This window comes from Scyliorhinus torazame, chromosome 19, assembly GCF_047496885.1.
Source record: "Scyliorhinus torazame isolate Kashiwa2021f chromosome 19, sScyTor2.1, whole genome shotgun sequence".
In the NCBI taxonomy this organism is placed as follows: domain Eukaryota; kingdom Metazoa; phylum Chordata; class Chondrichthyes; order Carcharhiniformes; family Scyliorhinidae; genus Scyliorhinus; species Scyliorhinus torazame.
Genome location: NC_092725.1, coordinates 107,469,593 through 107,485,972, shown reverse-complemented (window position 1 = coordinate 107,485,972; position 16,380 = coordinate 107,469,593). Strand labels below are relative to the sequence as shown.

Sequence of the window (16,380 nt, the reverse complement as noted above, 5' to 3'; positions counted from 1 at the left end):
CCCTATTCCCATAACCCCACCTAACCTTTTGGGCACTAAGGGGCAATTTAGCATGACCAAGCCACCTAACCTGCACATCTTTGGACGTATTGTTCACAATTTTCCTCAAAACTTGACAACGTTTCTACAATTGCTGATTTGCTCACCTCCACATCTTGATGCCCTGTTACGATCCCAGTTGATTTTCTGGACTTATTTTAATGTTCTTTTCTTTCTCTTTGAGGGGACATGTTTTGAGGAGTTATTATTATTGTGAAAGAATGAAATAATGTAAAATGGGTATAACTGGACAAAAATAAAACAATAACAAAGTTTTCTTCGCTGTCCAGTGGAAAAGGTTTTCCAAAGTTAGTTCCATGGTGTCACCCATGCTCAGTTGAAAGCCCACTCTGGGGACATTGCCAGGCTACACAGTACTGAGGGAGGTGCTGAACTGCTGACGTGTCATCTTACGGATGAGACATTAAACACGCATCAGGTGGATGTAAAAGATCCCCCTTGCTTTTTTTTTCTCCAATTATAGGGCAATTTAGCATAGCCAATCCATCTACCCTGCACATCCACAATGCAGACACGGGGAGAATGTGCAAACTCCACATAGAACTGATCGAACCTGGATCCTTGGCGTTGTGAGGCAGCAGTGCTAACCACTGCACCAATGTGCCACCCATAGATCCCCTGTTTTCAAAGAGCAATGGGGACGTTCCTCCCTGGTGCCCTGGCCAACAATTGCCCGTCAACCAACATTACAAAAAACTGATTGTAGATAATAATAGTGACCACTTGCGCAGCTGTGGCTGTGTTGGCTCTTTGAAAGTGTGTCCAATTTATGTTCTCCCTCCAGCTTATACCCTATCAGCCTGCAAATGTAATGTTTTTTAAATATACGACCAATTACCTTTTTGAAATTTTCTATGGAACTTGCTTCCCACCAACTTTTCTGGTAGGGCAATCCGGATATCTATGCCAAACAAATTCCTAATGTCCCCTCTATTTATTTTGCCGATTATTTTAAATCTACGATTTATAATAATCTAATAATCTTTATTGTCACAAGTAGGCTTACATTAACACTGCCATGAAGTTACAGTGAAGTTAGAGTCTCCACACTCCGGCGCCTGTTCGGGTACACAGAGGGAGAATTCAGAATGTCCAATTCACCTAACAAGCATGTCTTTTGTGACTTGTGGGAGGAAACCCACGCACACACGGGGAGAATGTGCAGACTCTGCACAGACAGTGACCCAAGCTGGGAATTGAACCTGGGTCCCTGGCGCTGTGAAGCAACAATTTGGCCCGGTTTTCTCTATTAAAACTCCTTATAATTTTGAGTTGATTCATTTTTGTTTCTTTCCATAACTAATTTAAATCGAATTCTTTTACGATCGCTATTGCCCAGACATTTTCCGACTAAAACACACTACACCTTTCCCACGTCATCAACAGAACTAGATCTACCTTCCCTGTGCTTGAAACAGACTGATTAAGAAATTCCCCTCTTGACAGTTCAACCTCATTGTTCTTTATACAGTGTTCCCCCTCCAGTCTATATTAGGGTACAGCCTATTATTAATGCTCCGCATTTTGCTGAAATCTGCCCACAGGTTTTCTCAACTATTCCCTTCACACAATTTGGGGTTTACAGTAAACACTCAGCAACGTTAACAGATCATTTACTGATTCTTAGCTCTAACCAATAGTTTATCTGGCTGTTTATCACATTGCTGTTTACAGGACTTCACTGTATACAAATTGGCTGTCATGTTACCTCAGTATGACAGTAACTACATTTTAAAAAGTACTTCACTGGCCATTAAACACTGTGGGACATCCTGAAGTTGCGAAAAACACATCACAAGTCCTTTCTCTTTGATGGGAAGAGGTCACAGATATTTTTGTTTTACTGGGAAAAAAACTAAACCCAAAAGACACAGAGAATCTTAAAAATTCATTTTGCAACAGCCAACATGTACTGATGATCACAGTTACTCTCCAAAGACAGCCACACAAACACTTACCATTTCTTTAAAAGCATTTTCTATTGCTCCAATGACCAAACTCTCGTGCGGAATTTTCTTCTCGATGAAGAACCGTGTGGGCGGGCTGCTCGGTGACCCCGGGGTGCCCATCGAACCCCGCAGCGAAGCAGCTCTGGTTAATGTCTTTGTGTTGCTCACCACTTCTGGCTCGTCGTTGAGGCAGGTCGGAGGAAGCACTGCTGAGTTTCTCAGAACTCCAGCCACCTCTTGAAGATGCTCTGCTATCTTGTGGTGGAGGAGTTTGGAGGCCATCACAGCAGCACCAGCTCCTGCGTGCCCATCAAACAGTGCCCAGTAGTTAAATGTAATCTCCTCAGAGTCCTGTGGAAAGGCAAGGCAAGATGGACAACTTCAATAATTCAATCAACTGTCTGCACTGATTAACGAGCATTCTGATTGCTTAAATAGTTTCACTGTAACAATTCGCAATTTCAGATCATGTTAACATTGACGGAATGATGGCTTCAACATCGAAGGAGGCCATTTGGCCCGTCAAACCTGTGTCCCCTCCTCTTTCTCTACACCTCCTAGTCATCTTCTTCCTTTCATGTCTATATCCATTTCTTTAAAAAAAATAAAATAATTTAGATTACACAATTCATTTTTTCCAATTAAGGGGCAATTTAGCGTGGCCAATCCACCTAGCCTGCACATTTTTGGGATGTGGGGGTGAAACCCACGCAAACACGGGGAGAATTTCTTGTGCTATAATGGTGCAATGCACAAGTCACTGCTTAGAATTGTGATACTCAAAACCTAATAGATTAATTCAATAATACGAATGTTATTTAAATGGAGAAAGACTGCAGAAAGCTGAAGCTCATAAAGGATTAGAGGGTCCTTGTGCATAAATGGTAAGATGCTAGTATGCAAGTTCAACAGGTAATACAGCAGGTAACAGGGAAAGAAAATGGAATGGCGACCTTTATTTCAATGTGAATGGAGTATAAAAATAGGGAAGTCTTGTAAAAACTATACAGGGCACTAGTTAGACTATGCCTGGAATACGGTGAACAGTTTTCTCCCCCTTATCGAAGGAAAGATATACTGGCATTGGAGACAGTCCAGAGAAGGTTCAGGAGGTTGATTGAGGACATGGAAGGATTTACTTGTGAGGAGAGGTTGGGCCTGTGCTCATTGAAGTTTAGAAAAATGAGAGCCGACCTTATTGAGACATAGCGTCATAGAATTTACAATGCAGGAGGCCATTGGACCCATCGAGTCTGCACTGGCCCTTGGAAAGGGCACCCTACCTAAGCCCAGATTTCCACCCGATACCCATAACCCAGTAACCCCACCTACCCTTTATTGGACATAAAGGGCAATTTAGCAAGGTCAATCCACCTAAACCGGCACATCTTTGGACTGAGAGGGGAAACCGGACCACCAGGAAGAAACCCACGCAGACACAGGGAGAACGTGCAGACTCTGCACCGACAGTGACCCAAGTGGGAATCAAACCTGGGACCCTGGCGCAGTGGAGCAACAGTGCTAACCACTGTGCTACCGTGCTGCCCATACAGGATTCTCAGGTGCTCGACAGGATAGATGCTGAGAGATTTTTTTCCCCTTAAGGGAGAATCTAGGACCAACAGGCATAACCTCAGAGTAAGGGGATACCCATTTGAAACAGAGATGAGGAGGAATTTATTTTCTCACGAAGGGAGTGAATCTGTAGAATTCTGTGCTGCAGAGGGCTGTAGAGAATGGGTTGTTATGTTCAAGGCAAATATTTAAATCAATCAGGGAATCGAGGGTTATGGGGATAAGGCAGGAAAGTGAAGTTGAGGATTTTCATATCAGATTAGTCATGATGTCACTGAATGGTGGAGCAGACGCGGTGCGTGGAATGCCTATTTATACTCCTACATCTTATTCTCCATGAGGTTCATTCGTATTGAAAATAATAACATTTATATAGCAGCCTTAATAAAAAGTCCCAGTACTTCCGGTGACGGGGAAGTGCTGAGTACATCAAGTGCCTCTCCTCCATACAACAGAAAAATAGTCACTTTTGACCGAATATAGCCTGAAAAATTGGACCTAAACATCCCCTCACCCTCAACATTAGCACGGCAACAAAAATGCCAGAAAGCAGCAGCTTGAGAGGCCGCAGGGACATCAGGAATTAGGCAAATGGACAGGAGTGGCGAGCAAGCGGGTCGGCGGACCGACGAGGCGAGGATCCCCGGCCTCTTCCCTCTCTCCTCCCTCCCGCCGATTGAATCTGGAGACAAGAGATCAAGAGATTGGCGGTGACGGAGGGGAGGCTGAAAGGTAAGGTCGAAGACCAGGATAATCAGTCGAGGAGGCAGAACATGCAAACAGTGGGCCTTGGGAGGCTACCCCAGTACCAAATCCGAACCGCAACTAGACGTGTTGCACATTGACGACCCCGACGAAGAGTTCTTTGGATTCGGGAATCTTCAGCCCAGCACATGCGACATCCCGACTCGAGAGTGCAGGATGATGCTGCGGCCTGACACCAAGAGACAGAGAGCGGTACAAGCCCACAGAGAGCGGCCTGCTGTCACACAAGTGGTCCACGCACCGCGAAGGGTCCCCAACTCCAAACAGAGAGTGGTCCACGCACCACAAAGGGTCCTAGGCTCTGCACAGAAAGTGATGAAAGTCTCCACAGCGAGACAACTACACGTCTCCACACAAGAAGTGACTCCAGTGACACAAGCCTCCACAGCGAGTTCGTGGACAGACTCCACGACAGAAGCAACGCAAGGCTCCAGAGCGCAGTCCTTGCATGAACAAGTAGTGACTCGAGTGACACAAGCCTCCACAGCGAGCTCGTGGACAGACTCCACGATAGAAGCAACGCAAGACTCCAGAGCGCAATCCTTGCATGAACAAGAAGTGATGACAGTTTCCACAGAGAGACCAATGCACGATTCCACACAAGGAACGCTGCAAGACTCCAGAGGGAGTGACACAAGCCTCCACAGCGAGCTCGTGGACAGCCTCCACGATAGAAGCAATGCAAGACTCCGAAGTGCAGTCCTTGCATGAACAAGACCATGAAGGTCTAGCAACCTCCTCTGAGCAACCAGCAGCAGACCATGACAGTCTACCACACTTAAGTGAACAACAGAAAGATTATGACAGTCTGCCATGCTCAAGTGTACAGCAAGCAGACTATGACAGTCTGCCACGCTCCAGTGAACAAGAAGAAGACTCTGACAGTCTACCATGCTCAAGTGTACAGCAAGCAGACTATGACAGTCCACCCAGATTATTTGAGCCACCAGAAGAAGACCCTGACGGTCTACCCAGCTCAAGAACGACAAGAAGACACTGAGGCTCTACCCACTGTATGTGCGACAAGTGACGACGGCATCCCACTTCCCATACCAGATGTGCAATGTGACAGACCTCAGCTAGTATGTACAGAGGCACTCGACAATCACAGTGAGACTACTGGTGACTCCGGTGACACCACGTCACTTCAAACCTCATTCGCTCGAGCCTCTCCACAAGCAAATGCATTCCTGACTGGGGAACATCAAGAAACCTCAGAAGATGCAAGTGAACCTGCAATGACGCTGGACGGGGAGCGTCAAGACACCAAAGCTGATTCCGGTGAAACAACCCAGACTCCAGACGGGGGGCATCCACAAGCCAAAGCGGATTCAAGAAAGCCGGACATGACTCCAGATGGGGAGCGCCGCAAACTCAGTGACGGAATGCTCAAGGAGACAGCAGATGCCGCACAGGACGCTGACACGAGTAACCGTGTGAAGGACTCATATTATCCACAGAGTGTGGTCCTTGAGCGCAGCAAACACGGCAACAAAACCAACCACAACAACAACATCAAAGACAATAGCAAGAAACGTGCCAAAGGCAACAACGTCGACAACAAGCACAACGCCAATGGAACTACGACTGGTACGACATGGTACATCTCTGCAAATGAGGGACACTGTTACTGCTCAACTCAGTACAATGACATGCCATGGCAGGATGATGCATCTTACCAATTCACGTTTGCTGCACTACCAACAGGCAACCTGGCTTTCAGGACAGATGCCATCAAGAATTACCACCACAAACATAAAAAAAAAAGAGTCCAAATCCGACAACGAAGTGATTTGACCACTTCTTGATTCCTTCAGCACAGGGACTCTGGTGGCATTTACAAAGCAATGCCACCATCAACATCACCAACTCACCAGCCAAACAAGAAAGCCACTCGGACATCATGATTAATGAACTTTGGACTCATGCATATGATTTGGACTTATTGTTTAATGATCACTGTTATCATAACTTGTACAGAGTATCACTCATCTACCTAGTTTGTTCAATTTTCTTTAACATTGTACAGAAAATATGTCACACGAAAAAAGGGGGATGTGGTGATATACATCACTGTGTACACAAAGGGTTAATGTACATACACTACACCTAGCTAGACACTAGAGGGAACACCAGAGACATGACACACAGGCAGTCAACCAATAGGTCAGTAAGATAGGACACGACCAATGGGCAGTCACGATACACACAGAGGTGACACTACCACAGGAGGGCATTACACCAACCCATATAAAAGGACACATCACACATGCTCAGTCTCTTTCCAGTGGAGACACTCCGTGAGTACAGACACAGGGTTGATTGAATATCATTCCCACCACGTGGATTATAGCAGACTGGTTAATCAGTCTGAGTAGCTATAGCAGGATTAACAGTAGCATTGGATCCAATAGGAGAATTGGTAACAGTAATAAACGTGTTAAAGCTATCTCCAAGTCTGAACCTTCCTTTGTCAGAGTGCACATCAAGGAAGCAGCTTATACCATGACAAGAGTATAACAAAACATGTACAACCACCGCCTCCCCCCCCCCCCCCCCCCCCCCCCCCCCCCACGCCCAGGTTGCACGTCCCTGACGTTCCTCCTTGTCTTTCTCTCTTTCCTTTTAAACTTTCCAGTTTCCCCCTCTACTGACTGTTGCTGGCCTTAGAGACCACTCAAGTCTCAAACCTCCAATGCCCTCCAAAAGGAGGAGAGGACCACTCTGTTGTCCGTATAAAAAAAGGAATAGAGGAAAGAAGAGGACGAAAGAGAAGAAAACAAGGTTGCAACATATCAGAGTGAAATTCATGGTTGTTTGATATTCCCAATGTAGAAATGGAAGTCAGAGACTTGGGGGTGGGGGGGGGGGGGGGGGGGGGAAGATGTAGTATAAGGGGTTCATTCTAATTGCGTATCTGTCTATCAAATGCTGTATACATCATCACAGGAAGTGAAGCAACATCACATGGATTTTTCTCACTCTCTCGCAGTCTCGTAAGATGCAGTCAGCACAGTAATGATGCTGTCAGTGATGCTCCTGTTTTCCATACCCAAGCAGACTCTGTGATAGTCTAACAATACCAAGAAAATGTTTTTCATTTGGTTCTATAATGATGTGTCAAACACTTTTCACCAAAGCATCGCTTCTACAAGCGAGTCGGAGGATAGACACAGAAGCTTTTAAGAGATCAAATCAAAGAAATCAGGAAAGGCAGGAAATTATAAAATAAACAATGGGAATCAGGTGCGACAAACTAACTGCTGGTAATTACAGCAGCTTAAATCGACCACAGAATTGAGGCTGAAGTTATTGTAGTTTATGTAGAGGTTTGAAATAATTTTACAATAAAATGAATGTGGTGGCTGTTGAATAATAGAAAGCAGATTACAAAATTACTTTGAATTTTCAAAACATTAACAGGCCATTCAGCCCGACTGGTCTATGCTAATATTTATACTCCGCACAAACCTCCTCCCACTCTAATTACCTCTTTTTAGCCTGCAGCTGTTGGGTGATGTATTTCTTGTAATTTTCATAAACCGTCTGTGCATTGTAAAACGTGCTTTATGCACAACACAAAGTCTTGATATTATTTTAATTATTTGTTCCTAGGACATGTACCATGGCTGAAAAGGCCAAGATTTATTGTCCATCCCCAATTGCCCTGGAATATGGTGGCACCTTTTTTTTCTTGAAATTCTGGTATCAGTTGGCTACAGCTTGGGGGGGAGGGGGGGGGCGCTTTCCAACTTGCTCTAGATCGCAGTTAGGAGTAAAGCACTTTGGGGTGGAACCAGAGTAACATATAGGCCTAGTTACAATAGCAGGTTTCTTTCAGTGAACATGGTGGATTTAATCTAACAGCTTCATAGTCACTCGCCATTCCTCTAACTCCAGTATTTTGTGTATTTTATATTTGTCCTATGTATTTTCTTTTCATGTACAGAGTGATCTGTCTGAGCTGTAGGCAGAACAATACTTTTCACTGTACCTCAGTACACATGACAATAAACAAATCCAACCCAATTCAATTCTGGAACTATTCCTACTTTTGTCACATCTCTAGTGTCCAAGTTGTCTCGGCCCTATGCACTAAAATAACCTTTTCAGGCCCCTTCACCTATATACCTCTCTCTTTCCCTTTAAGGCCTTCATTTTTTCTTTACATTTAAAAAAAATTTAGAGTACCCATTATTTTTTTTCCAATTAAGGGGCAATTTAGTGTGGCCAATCCACCTAACCAGCACATCTTTGGGTTATGGGGGTGAAACCACGTAGACACAGGGGGAATGTGCAAACTCCACACTGACAGTGACCCAGGACTAGGATTCGAACCCCGGTCCTCAGTGCCGTAGTCCCAGTGCTTTTTAAAAAAATATAAATGTTTTTTATTGAGTTTTTGAAGATAAGAGGGGCCACCATGGTGGTCAGGTCCGCAATCGGTGGCTACCGATCGGCGGGCGCGCTCATTCCAGAGGTGGGCCTATGTTCCTCCGCGCCAGGCCCCTGTAGGGCTCCACCATGTTGCGCGGGGGCCGGCGAGAATACGGCCGGCCGCATGCTCGGACCCGCGGCCGGCCGCCGTGTGCATGCGTGGCTATGCGGGCGTAACTGCAGGGCTGTCTCACAGTGCTATTGACCCGGGTTAGAATCCGACCTTGGGTGACTGTCTGTGTGGAGCTTGCGCGTTCTCCCAGTGTCTGATGGGCTTCCTCCTGCTTTTGAGTGGGCTTCCTCCTGGTTTTCCGGTTTCCACCCGTAGTCCAAAGATGTGCAGGTTCGGTGGCTAAGTAGAATGCTCTTTCGGAGGGCTGATTTGGCATCCTTCTGCACTGTAAGGATTCTATGCATTCCCAAGTGCATGCCAGTTGTAGCTGTACTGGAGCAGCTTGGCTCGTGGCCTGGCAGGTTCTGGAGCACAAGTCTTCAGGATTATTGCAGGAATATCATCAGGGCCCTTAGCCTTTTGCAGAATCCAGTGCCTCCAGCTGTTTCTTGATATCACGTGGAGTAAATCGAATTGGTTGAAGTTGGACGTCCACGATGCTGGGACCTCCGGAAGACGTCAATTGTCCACTCAGCACTTCTGGCCGAAGATTGTTGTGAATGCTTCAGCTTTATCTTTTGCACTGATGTGTTGGGCTCCGCCATCATTAAGAATGGGGTTATTTGTGGAGCCTCCTCCAGTGGGTTGTTTGATTGTCGATTACCATTCACGGCTGGTGGTGGCAGGGATTAGATTTGATCCTTTGGTTGTGGGATTGCTTAGCCTCTGTCTATTACTTGCTGCTTCAGCTGTTTGGCACACATGTAGTCCTGTGTTGTAGCTTCACCAGATTTGCACCTCATTTTTCGGTATGCTCGGTCAGTAGTGGTGCTACCGACCTACTCTTGATTTGGACATTGACATCCCCTACCGAGAGTACGTTCTTCGCCCTTGCCACCCTCAGTGCTTCCTCCAAATGGTGTTCAACATGGCGGAGCACTTATTCATCAGCTGTTGGGGTATGGTTTCCTTGCCCATGGTTGAGCTAAAGCCATGAGACTTCATGGGGTCCAGATTCATCATTAGGCTTTTAATTCCAGATTTTTATTGAATTCGAACTTTACCATCTGCTGTGGTGGAATTCGACCCTGGGACCTTGGGGGATTACCCTGGGTCTCTGGATTACTAGTCCAGCGACAATACCACTGCACCATCCCCTCCGCTGTATGCCAGTGGTGGTGGAGGGAGTGAGAGTGATAAGATGGTTGATTGGTGCCAATCAAGCTTTGTCCTGGTTAGCGTATGGAGGCGGCATCATGTAAGGGCACCAGTTTGGGGGCGTTTGCCACTCCCGCCGGCACAGTACTCCACCAGCCCCGTGGTGGTGGCAGCCCCGAGAGTCTGGGGGCAATGGAGGAAGCATGTGGGAGCGGAGGGAGCATTGGTCTGGTCTCCAATCTGTAACAACCATCGGTTTGCCCCGGGAAGGATGGGCGGGGGCTTCGGAGATGGCAGAAGGCAGGAATTGAGACGATGGGGGATATGTTTATAGAAGGGAGCTTTCCTAGCTTGAGGGAGCTGGAGGAGAAATTTGGATTGGCGAGGGGAAACAAATTTAGGTATCTGCAGGTGCGGGACTTCCTACGTAGACAGGTCTCAACCTTCCCGCTCCTACCACCAAGGGAGATTCAGGATAGTAGTTTCCAGTGTGTGGGTGGGAGAAGGGAAGGTCTCCGACATCTATAAGGAGCTCATGGGGTCAGAGGCCACGCAGACTGAGGAGCTGAACCGCAAGTGGGAGGAGGAGTTAGGAGACGAAATAGAGGATGGTCTCGGAGCGGAGGCGTTGAGTCAACGCGTCCACAACATGCACCAGGCTCAGCCTGATACAGTTTAAGGTTGTTCACCAGGCTCACATGACAGTGGTCCGGATGAGCAGGTTCTTTGGGGTAGAATATAGGTGCGCAAGGTGTGCCGGGGGGGGGGGGGGGGGGGGGGGCAGCGAACCATGTCCATGGAAGTGGGGGGGGGGGTTAGTTTAGCTTAGAGTAGGGGGTAAATAAAGGTGGGACCTGTAAGGGAGGAAGCAGGCTTTTTGATAGACTTATGTATGTTTATTTTGTTGTTGTTGTAAAACCAAAAATACCTCAATAAAATATGTTTATTAAAAAAAAGCTTTGTCCTGGTTGGTGTCGAGCTTCCAGTGTTGTTGGAGCTGTACTCTTCCAGGCAAGCAGAGAGTATTCTATCACACTCCTGACATGTGCTTTGTAGATGGTGTAGTTACCTGGGATGGCCACTTCCAGAATACAAAATGGACATTTGCAAAGATTGCAGGGAAAAATGGACAATGTTAAGAAAGCAAGCAGGCACAGGGCCTGTCTGCATATTGGAGCCGCAGCTCCCAGACAAGACTGAAACTGTAGGCCCATTAGCATATGGATGGCCCATCCCCGGGAACAAAGGAAGATACTTAAGTAACCGATCTGGCCCCAGACCTCGCGGCGCCAGTTCCCCAAACCGAGGGCAGAAAACAAAGCAGGCCAACGGCCACCTACGACACGCCCAGCCACCCCTTTATTGGTCAAGGTCAATACGAGTGATCAGGATACGGCCCAATTGAATGGGGCCAAGTTCAAGGCCCACCCAAAAGCACGCGAAGCCCGTTCAGGTATAAGAAGAAGGACCCAAGAGAGAATCGCTCTCTTGGACTCGGCTCTCACAGCGGAGCGACCCGTCCACCAGCTGCACCAGAAGCAAGTAAGTCCAAGGTCAACGCTCGCTACCAGACGGACGACCTTAGCTGTTTCCCCTTCACCACTTCGACCCCAGCAGCCTCAGAACCGAACAACGGCCATTGTTCCTCTGACTGAGTGGGCACCCGAAGCTAAGTATAGGCTTTAGCAGTAGTGATAGTTTAGTCTGTAGTATTTCGTGCAGGAGTAGATATTACTGTGTGTGTAAATAAATACTAACTGATGTACCGACTCTTTTGATCAGTATTCGGGTTTGAACCTTGTGGCGGTATCGAAAGATACCTGGCGACTCTAGAGCAAACATAATTAGGATTAAGGAAGGCCAACATATTGACCGCCATATTCAGAGCCAACCAAAGAGAGCAACAATGGTGGACAGGCTCTGGGGAGTCAAGAATTGAGTTACTCACCGCAGGACTTCTAGCCTCTGACTTCCTCTTGTAGGCATCATATTTATATTGCTGGTCCAGTTAAGTTTCTGGGCAATGGCAACTCTCAAGATGTTGATAGTGGGGGATTCAGCAACAGTCAATAGACAATAGAATGTCAAGGGCAGATGGTTAGGTTGTTGGAGATTGCCAGTGTCTGTTACTTGTATGGTGCGAATGTAACTTGTCACTTATCAGTCCAAATCTGAATATCATCCAGAAGGAGTACACGGATTTCTTCAATATCTGAGGAATTGCAAATGATACTGAACAGTGTGCAAACTCTGACCTTATGTTTGAGGTAAAGGTCATTGATGAGGCAGCTGAAGAAGGTTGGACCACACATTGAGGAACTCCTGCAGTGATGTCTGAGGACAAAGGTGATTAGCCTCTAACAACCATAAGCACCTTCCTTTGCGTTAGGCATGAACCAACCAGTGGAAAGTTTTCCACCTGATTCCCATTAACTTTTTCAAGGGCACACTTTGTCAAATGCTGCTTTGAAGTCAAGGCTGTTACGCTCACCTCACCTCCGCTGTCCGACACTGCCCATTCAATATTGCAACATCCAGTTCAACTCTTAGAAAGGCATAGCAAGAAGTCCCGGTGTATCCAGGTCTTGGTTGAATCCCCGGTCCTTCCCACATGGTCTTGCCAAAGTGCATCAGAAGGGCAGAGCAATTCCAGACCTACCTTCCTCTTCAAAGAACAAAGAAAAGTACAGCACAGGAACAGGCCCTTCCGCCCTTCAAGCCCCTGCCGACCATGTTGCCCGTCTAAACTAAAATCTTCTACACTTCTTGGGTCCATATCCCCCTATTCCTATCCTATTCATGTATTTGTCAAGATGCCCCTTAAATGTCACAAAAATGTCTTTGACATTGCAAACTTTCTGATCTTTTGGCTTCATCGTGTAGCTAAGAGGGTGTGGGCTAGTGGCTTGCTGCCATTGTTTTGGCTAATGTCAAATCTTCAGCAACCTCCGGGCGGGTCTCGTGATTTCTGAGAATCATGGGACCAACCGAATACAGGTATCACTGATTTCTAGATTGCTAGCAATGTCTTTCTCCATGCTCTGAACTCGATGCACACGATGGAGCTTGTTTTTGCTTAAGCTCTGGATCACTGGTTTCCACTACCCCCTGCTTACTCACTAAACTTGATGCACATGATTTATTATAATGTTATTTGCCTAACCACAGTCAATGGAGGGGAACAGATGATTTGTGCCCAATAGTCCCCTGGGTCACCAGCGGTCACAATTGCACAAAGATCTCTATCATTTGTTCGGAAAACAAAGGACTACAGGATAAGGTGATGTCAAAAACGCGGGTTTGGGAGGGGAGGGTTTCGGAGATGTACAAAGAGTTGATGGAGTGGGAAGGGGTCTCTATCGGGGAGGTGAAGAGGAAGTGGGAGAAGGAGTTGGAAGTCGGACGATGGGAAAAGGCCTTGAAGAGAGTCAATTCATCCTCATCGTGTGCCAGGCTCAGTCTGCTCCAGTTCAAAGCGGTTCATAGTGCTCATGTGACTGTGGCCCGGATGAGTAGGTTTTTTGAGAAAGTGGAGGATAGGTGTGGGCAGTGTGGGGGTAACCTGTGAACCACGTACACATGTTCTGGGAATGTCCTAAGTTACGGGGATTCTGGCAGGGATTTGCAGACGTCATGTCAGAGGTCCTGGATGGGAGGGTGACTCCAAGTCCAGAAATGGCAATATTTGGGGTATCGGAGGATCTGGGGCCCATGGGGGTGGGGGCGGGGGAGAAGAGAAGCCGATATTTTGGCCTTTGCCTCCCTGGTGGCCCGGAGACGGATTTTGCTGGGATGCAGGGACTTGGAGCCTCTGAAGTCAGGAGTGTGGGTTAGTGACATGGCAGGGTTTCTCAGGCTGGAAAAGATTAAGTTCGCTTTGAGAGGTTCAATTCAGGGGTTTGCTCGGAGATGATAGCCGTTCATCGACTTTTTTTTCAAGGAAAACCTTGGGCGAGATTCTCCGACCCCCTTGCTGGGTCAGAGAATCACCGGGGGCTGGCTTGAATCCCGCCCCCGCCGGTTGCCGAATTCTCCGGCACCGGATATTCGGCGGGGGCGGGAATCGCGCCGCACCGGCTGCCCCCCCCCCCACAATTCTCCGGTCCGGATTTGCCTGTCCCTGTCCCGCCGGCGTTGATTAAACCACCTACCTTACCGGCGGGACAAGGCGGCGCGGGCGGGCTCCGGGGTCCTGGGGGGGCGCGAGGCGATCTGGCCCAGGGGGGTGCCCCCACGGTGGCCTGGCCCGCGATTGGGGCCCACCGATCCGCGGGCGGGCCTGTGCCGTGGGGGCACTCTTTTCCTTCCGCCTTCGCCACGGTCTCCACCATGGCGGAGGCGGAAGAGACTCCCTCCACTGCACATGCACGGGGATGCCGTGAGCGGTCGCTAACGCTCCCGTGCATGCGCCGGCCGGAGATGTCATTTCCGCGGCAGCTGGCGGGGCACCAAAGGCCTTTTCCGCCAGCTGGCGGGGCGGAAATTCGTCCGGCGCAGGCCTAGCCCCTTAAGGTTGGGGCTCGGCCCCCAAAGATGCGGAACATTCCGCACCTTTGGGGTGGCGCGATGTCCGACTGATTTGCGCCATTTTGGGTGCCAGTCGGCGGACATAGCGCCGATACCGGAGAATTTTGCCCCACATGTCAGCAGAAAGAGAGCGGGGGGCAAAGGCGGGGGAGAAAAATGAGAGACATGCAGTGTAAAATAAGAGACAGGGAATTTAATATACGAGTAGTTAGGAGTTAGGGCGGGGGGGGGTAGTTGGTTAAATTATTGTAATATTGTTGCGTGTGTCGGGCCGCTAGGCTGTTTTGAATGTTAATTTGCTAAACTGTGAAAATTACAAATGCTTCAATAAAATGTTGTCTAAAAAAAAAAAAAGGAAAGGAAAGGCAGTTTCAAGGGATTAATATTTGCATTAGTAAACATCAGACAAAGTCGTTTTGTTCAAATATCTATTTATTAGGTTTTTCAATTTAAAAAGTACCTCAAATAAACAAAAGCAGACAGATAGCTCTCGGTGTCACACAGCTGATACAACACAAATCGATAGTCATTACATAATTGGGAACAATACGACCAGATAAATCAGGGACAAAATCTCCAACACGTTCCTTCCATGAATAAATGATCTATCTGCATCCAAACAGGATACAGGCGACATTATAGACCTACATCCCACCCATTGCTACAAAACAAAATTACAGGAGAAAACAATACCCAGAGAACCCCAATGTTATGGGATAATCGACTAACTCTTACAGAGCAATTTCAACTCTTCTCCAGATCCTGACCCAAACAAGTAACCATCCTATCTCTTTCAGATGGCAAAATGACAAAAACAATGCGAAAGAGAGGACCCAACCAACTCTTAATACTCAACCTAGGGGCTCCCATAGACATAAAAAGAGAGTGAGAACAAGAGCAAGAGCAAGAATCAGAACTACCATAACCTCATCTGCCAGCCCCATATCAGAGGAGAAAACAGATCACGGACCACCAGTACTGCCCTCAAGAGGATATTGTGAGGCAAAGAACTAAAAGGAATATAAACTGTCCCTCCAGTGGGGAAACCCACTACAGGATGGGAGGGAACGCTAACTCGCCCCCCCCCCCCCCCCCCCCACCCCCTGGAACTGCGGGACCACCCCAAGACCACTCTAAAGAAAAAAGGATTAGGCCACCCAAAAGCCAATGTAGATCCGTATCGGAGTGATCATGACACCAAGGCTCACCTTGCCAGGCCTGACAGGCACCAATACTAAGAGAGAAGTAGAAGCAATGCCCACAAAACCTCTCAAGTCAGAAGTGAAGAAGAAGAACTGTCAAGACTACCCCTTGGACCCACAAACGATGTCCTAAGACATTAAAACTAGATGAGAACCGGCCAGTCAACCAGCAAGTGAGCCCCTTCTAACTCCCAAGATGAAAAGGGCACAACTTTCAGACCCTTCCTCAATCTTCACCTCTCCAGTTGTGAATCTCCATGGCACCCCCAAGGGACGTACCCCTGTCCAAGGGGCAACAGGATACTGACTGCGATGCAGAGCCTGGCCTAGCCCAGCACCACCACAAAGGGAAAAACAAAGATCAGAAAACTGGCTCCAGGGACTCCTGCGACACCCCAGTCCTATACACCCCTCCGACGTTAAGCCAGTTCGGTCCTGTAGAGGAAATGTCACCTTTCCTCTCCCAAAACCACCCATTATACATACCAATAACAGGACAGACACCCCAAGCCCTAACAGGAGAAGAGAAAAAATGATGACCTCACGCTGATCCACATGAAATTCATCTGCTACATTTTGGCTCACTCATCTAACC

At 47.6% G+C, this 16,380-nt stretch overlaps 1 protein-coding gene across 1 annotated transcript in view; it reads right to left on the bottom strand.

The window, feature by feature from the left end:
- The window catches only part of ppm1h (protein phosphatase, Mg2+/Mn2+ dependent, 1H), a 273,456-nt gene that overhangs the window by 106,842 nt on the left and 150,234 nt on the right, over positions 1-16,380 (bottom strand). Inside the window, exon 3 of the mRNA XM_072485022.1 lies at positions 2,019-2,360. Coding sequence (XP_072341123.1) covers positions 2,019-2,360 — 342 coding nt within the window. The remainder of the gene's footprint in view (positions 1-2,018; positions 2,361-16,380) is intronic.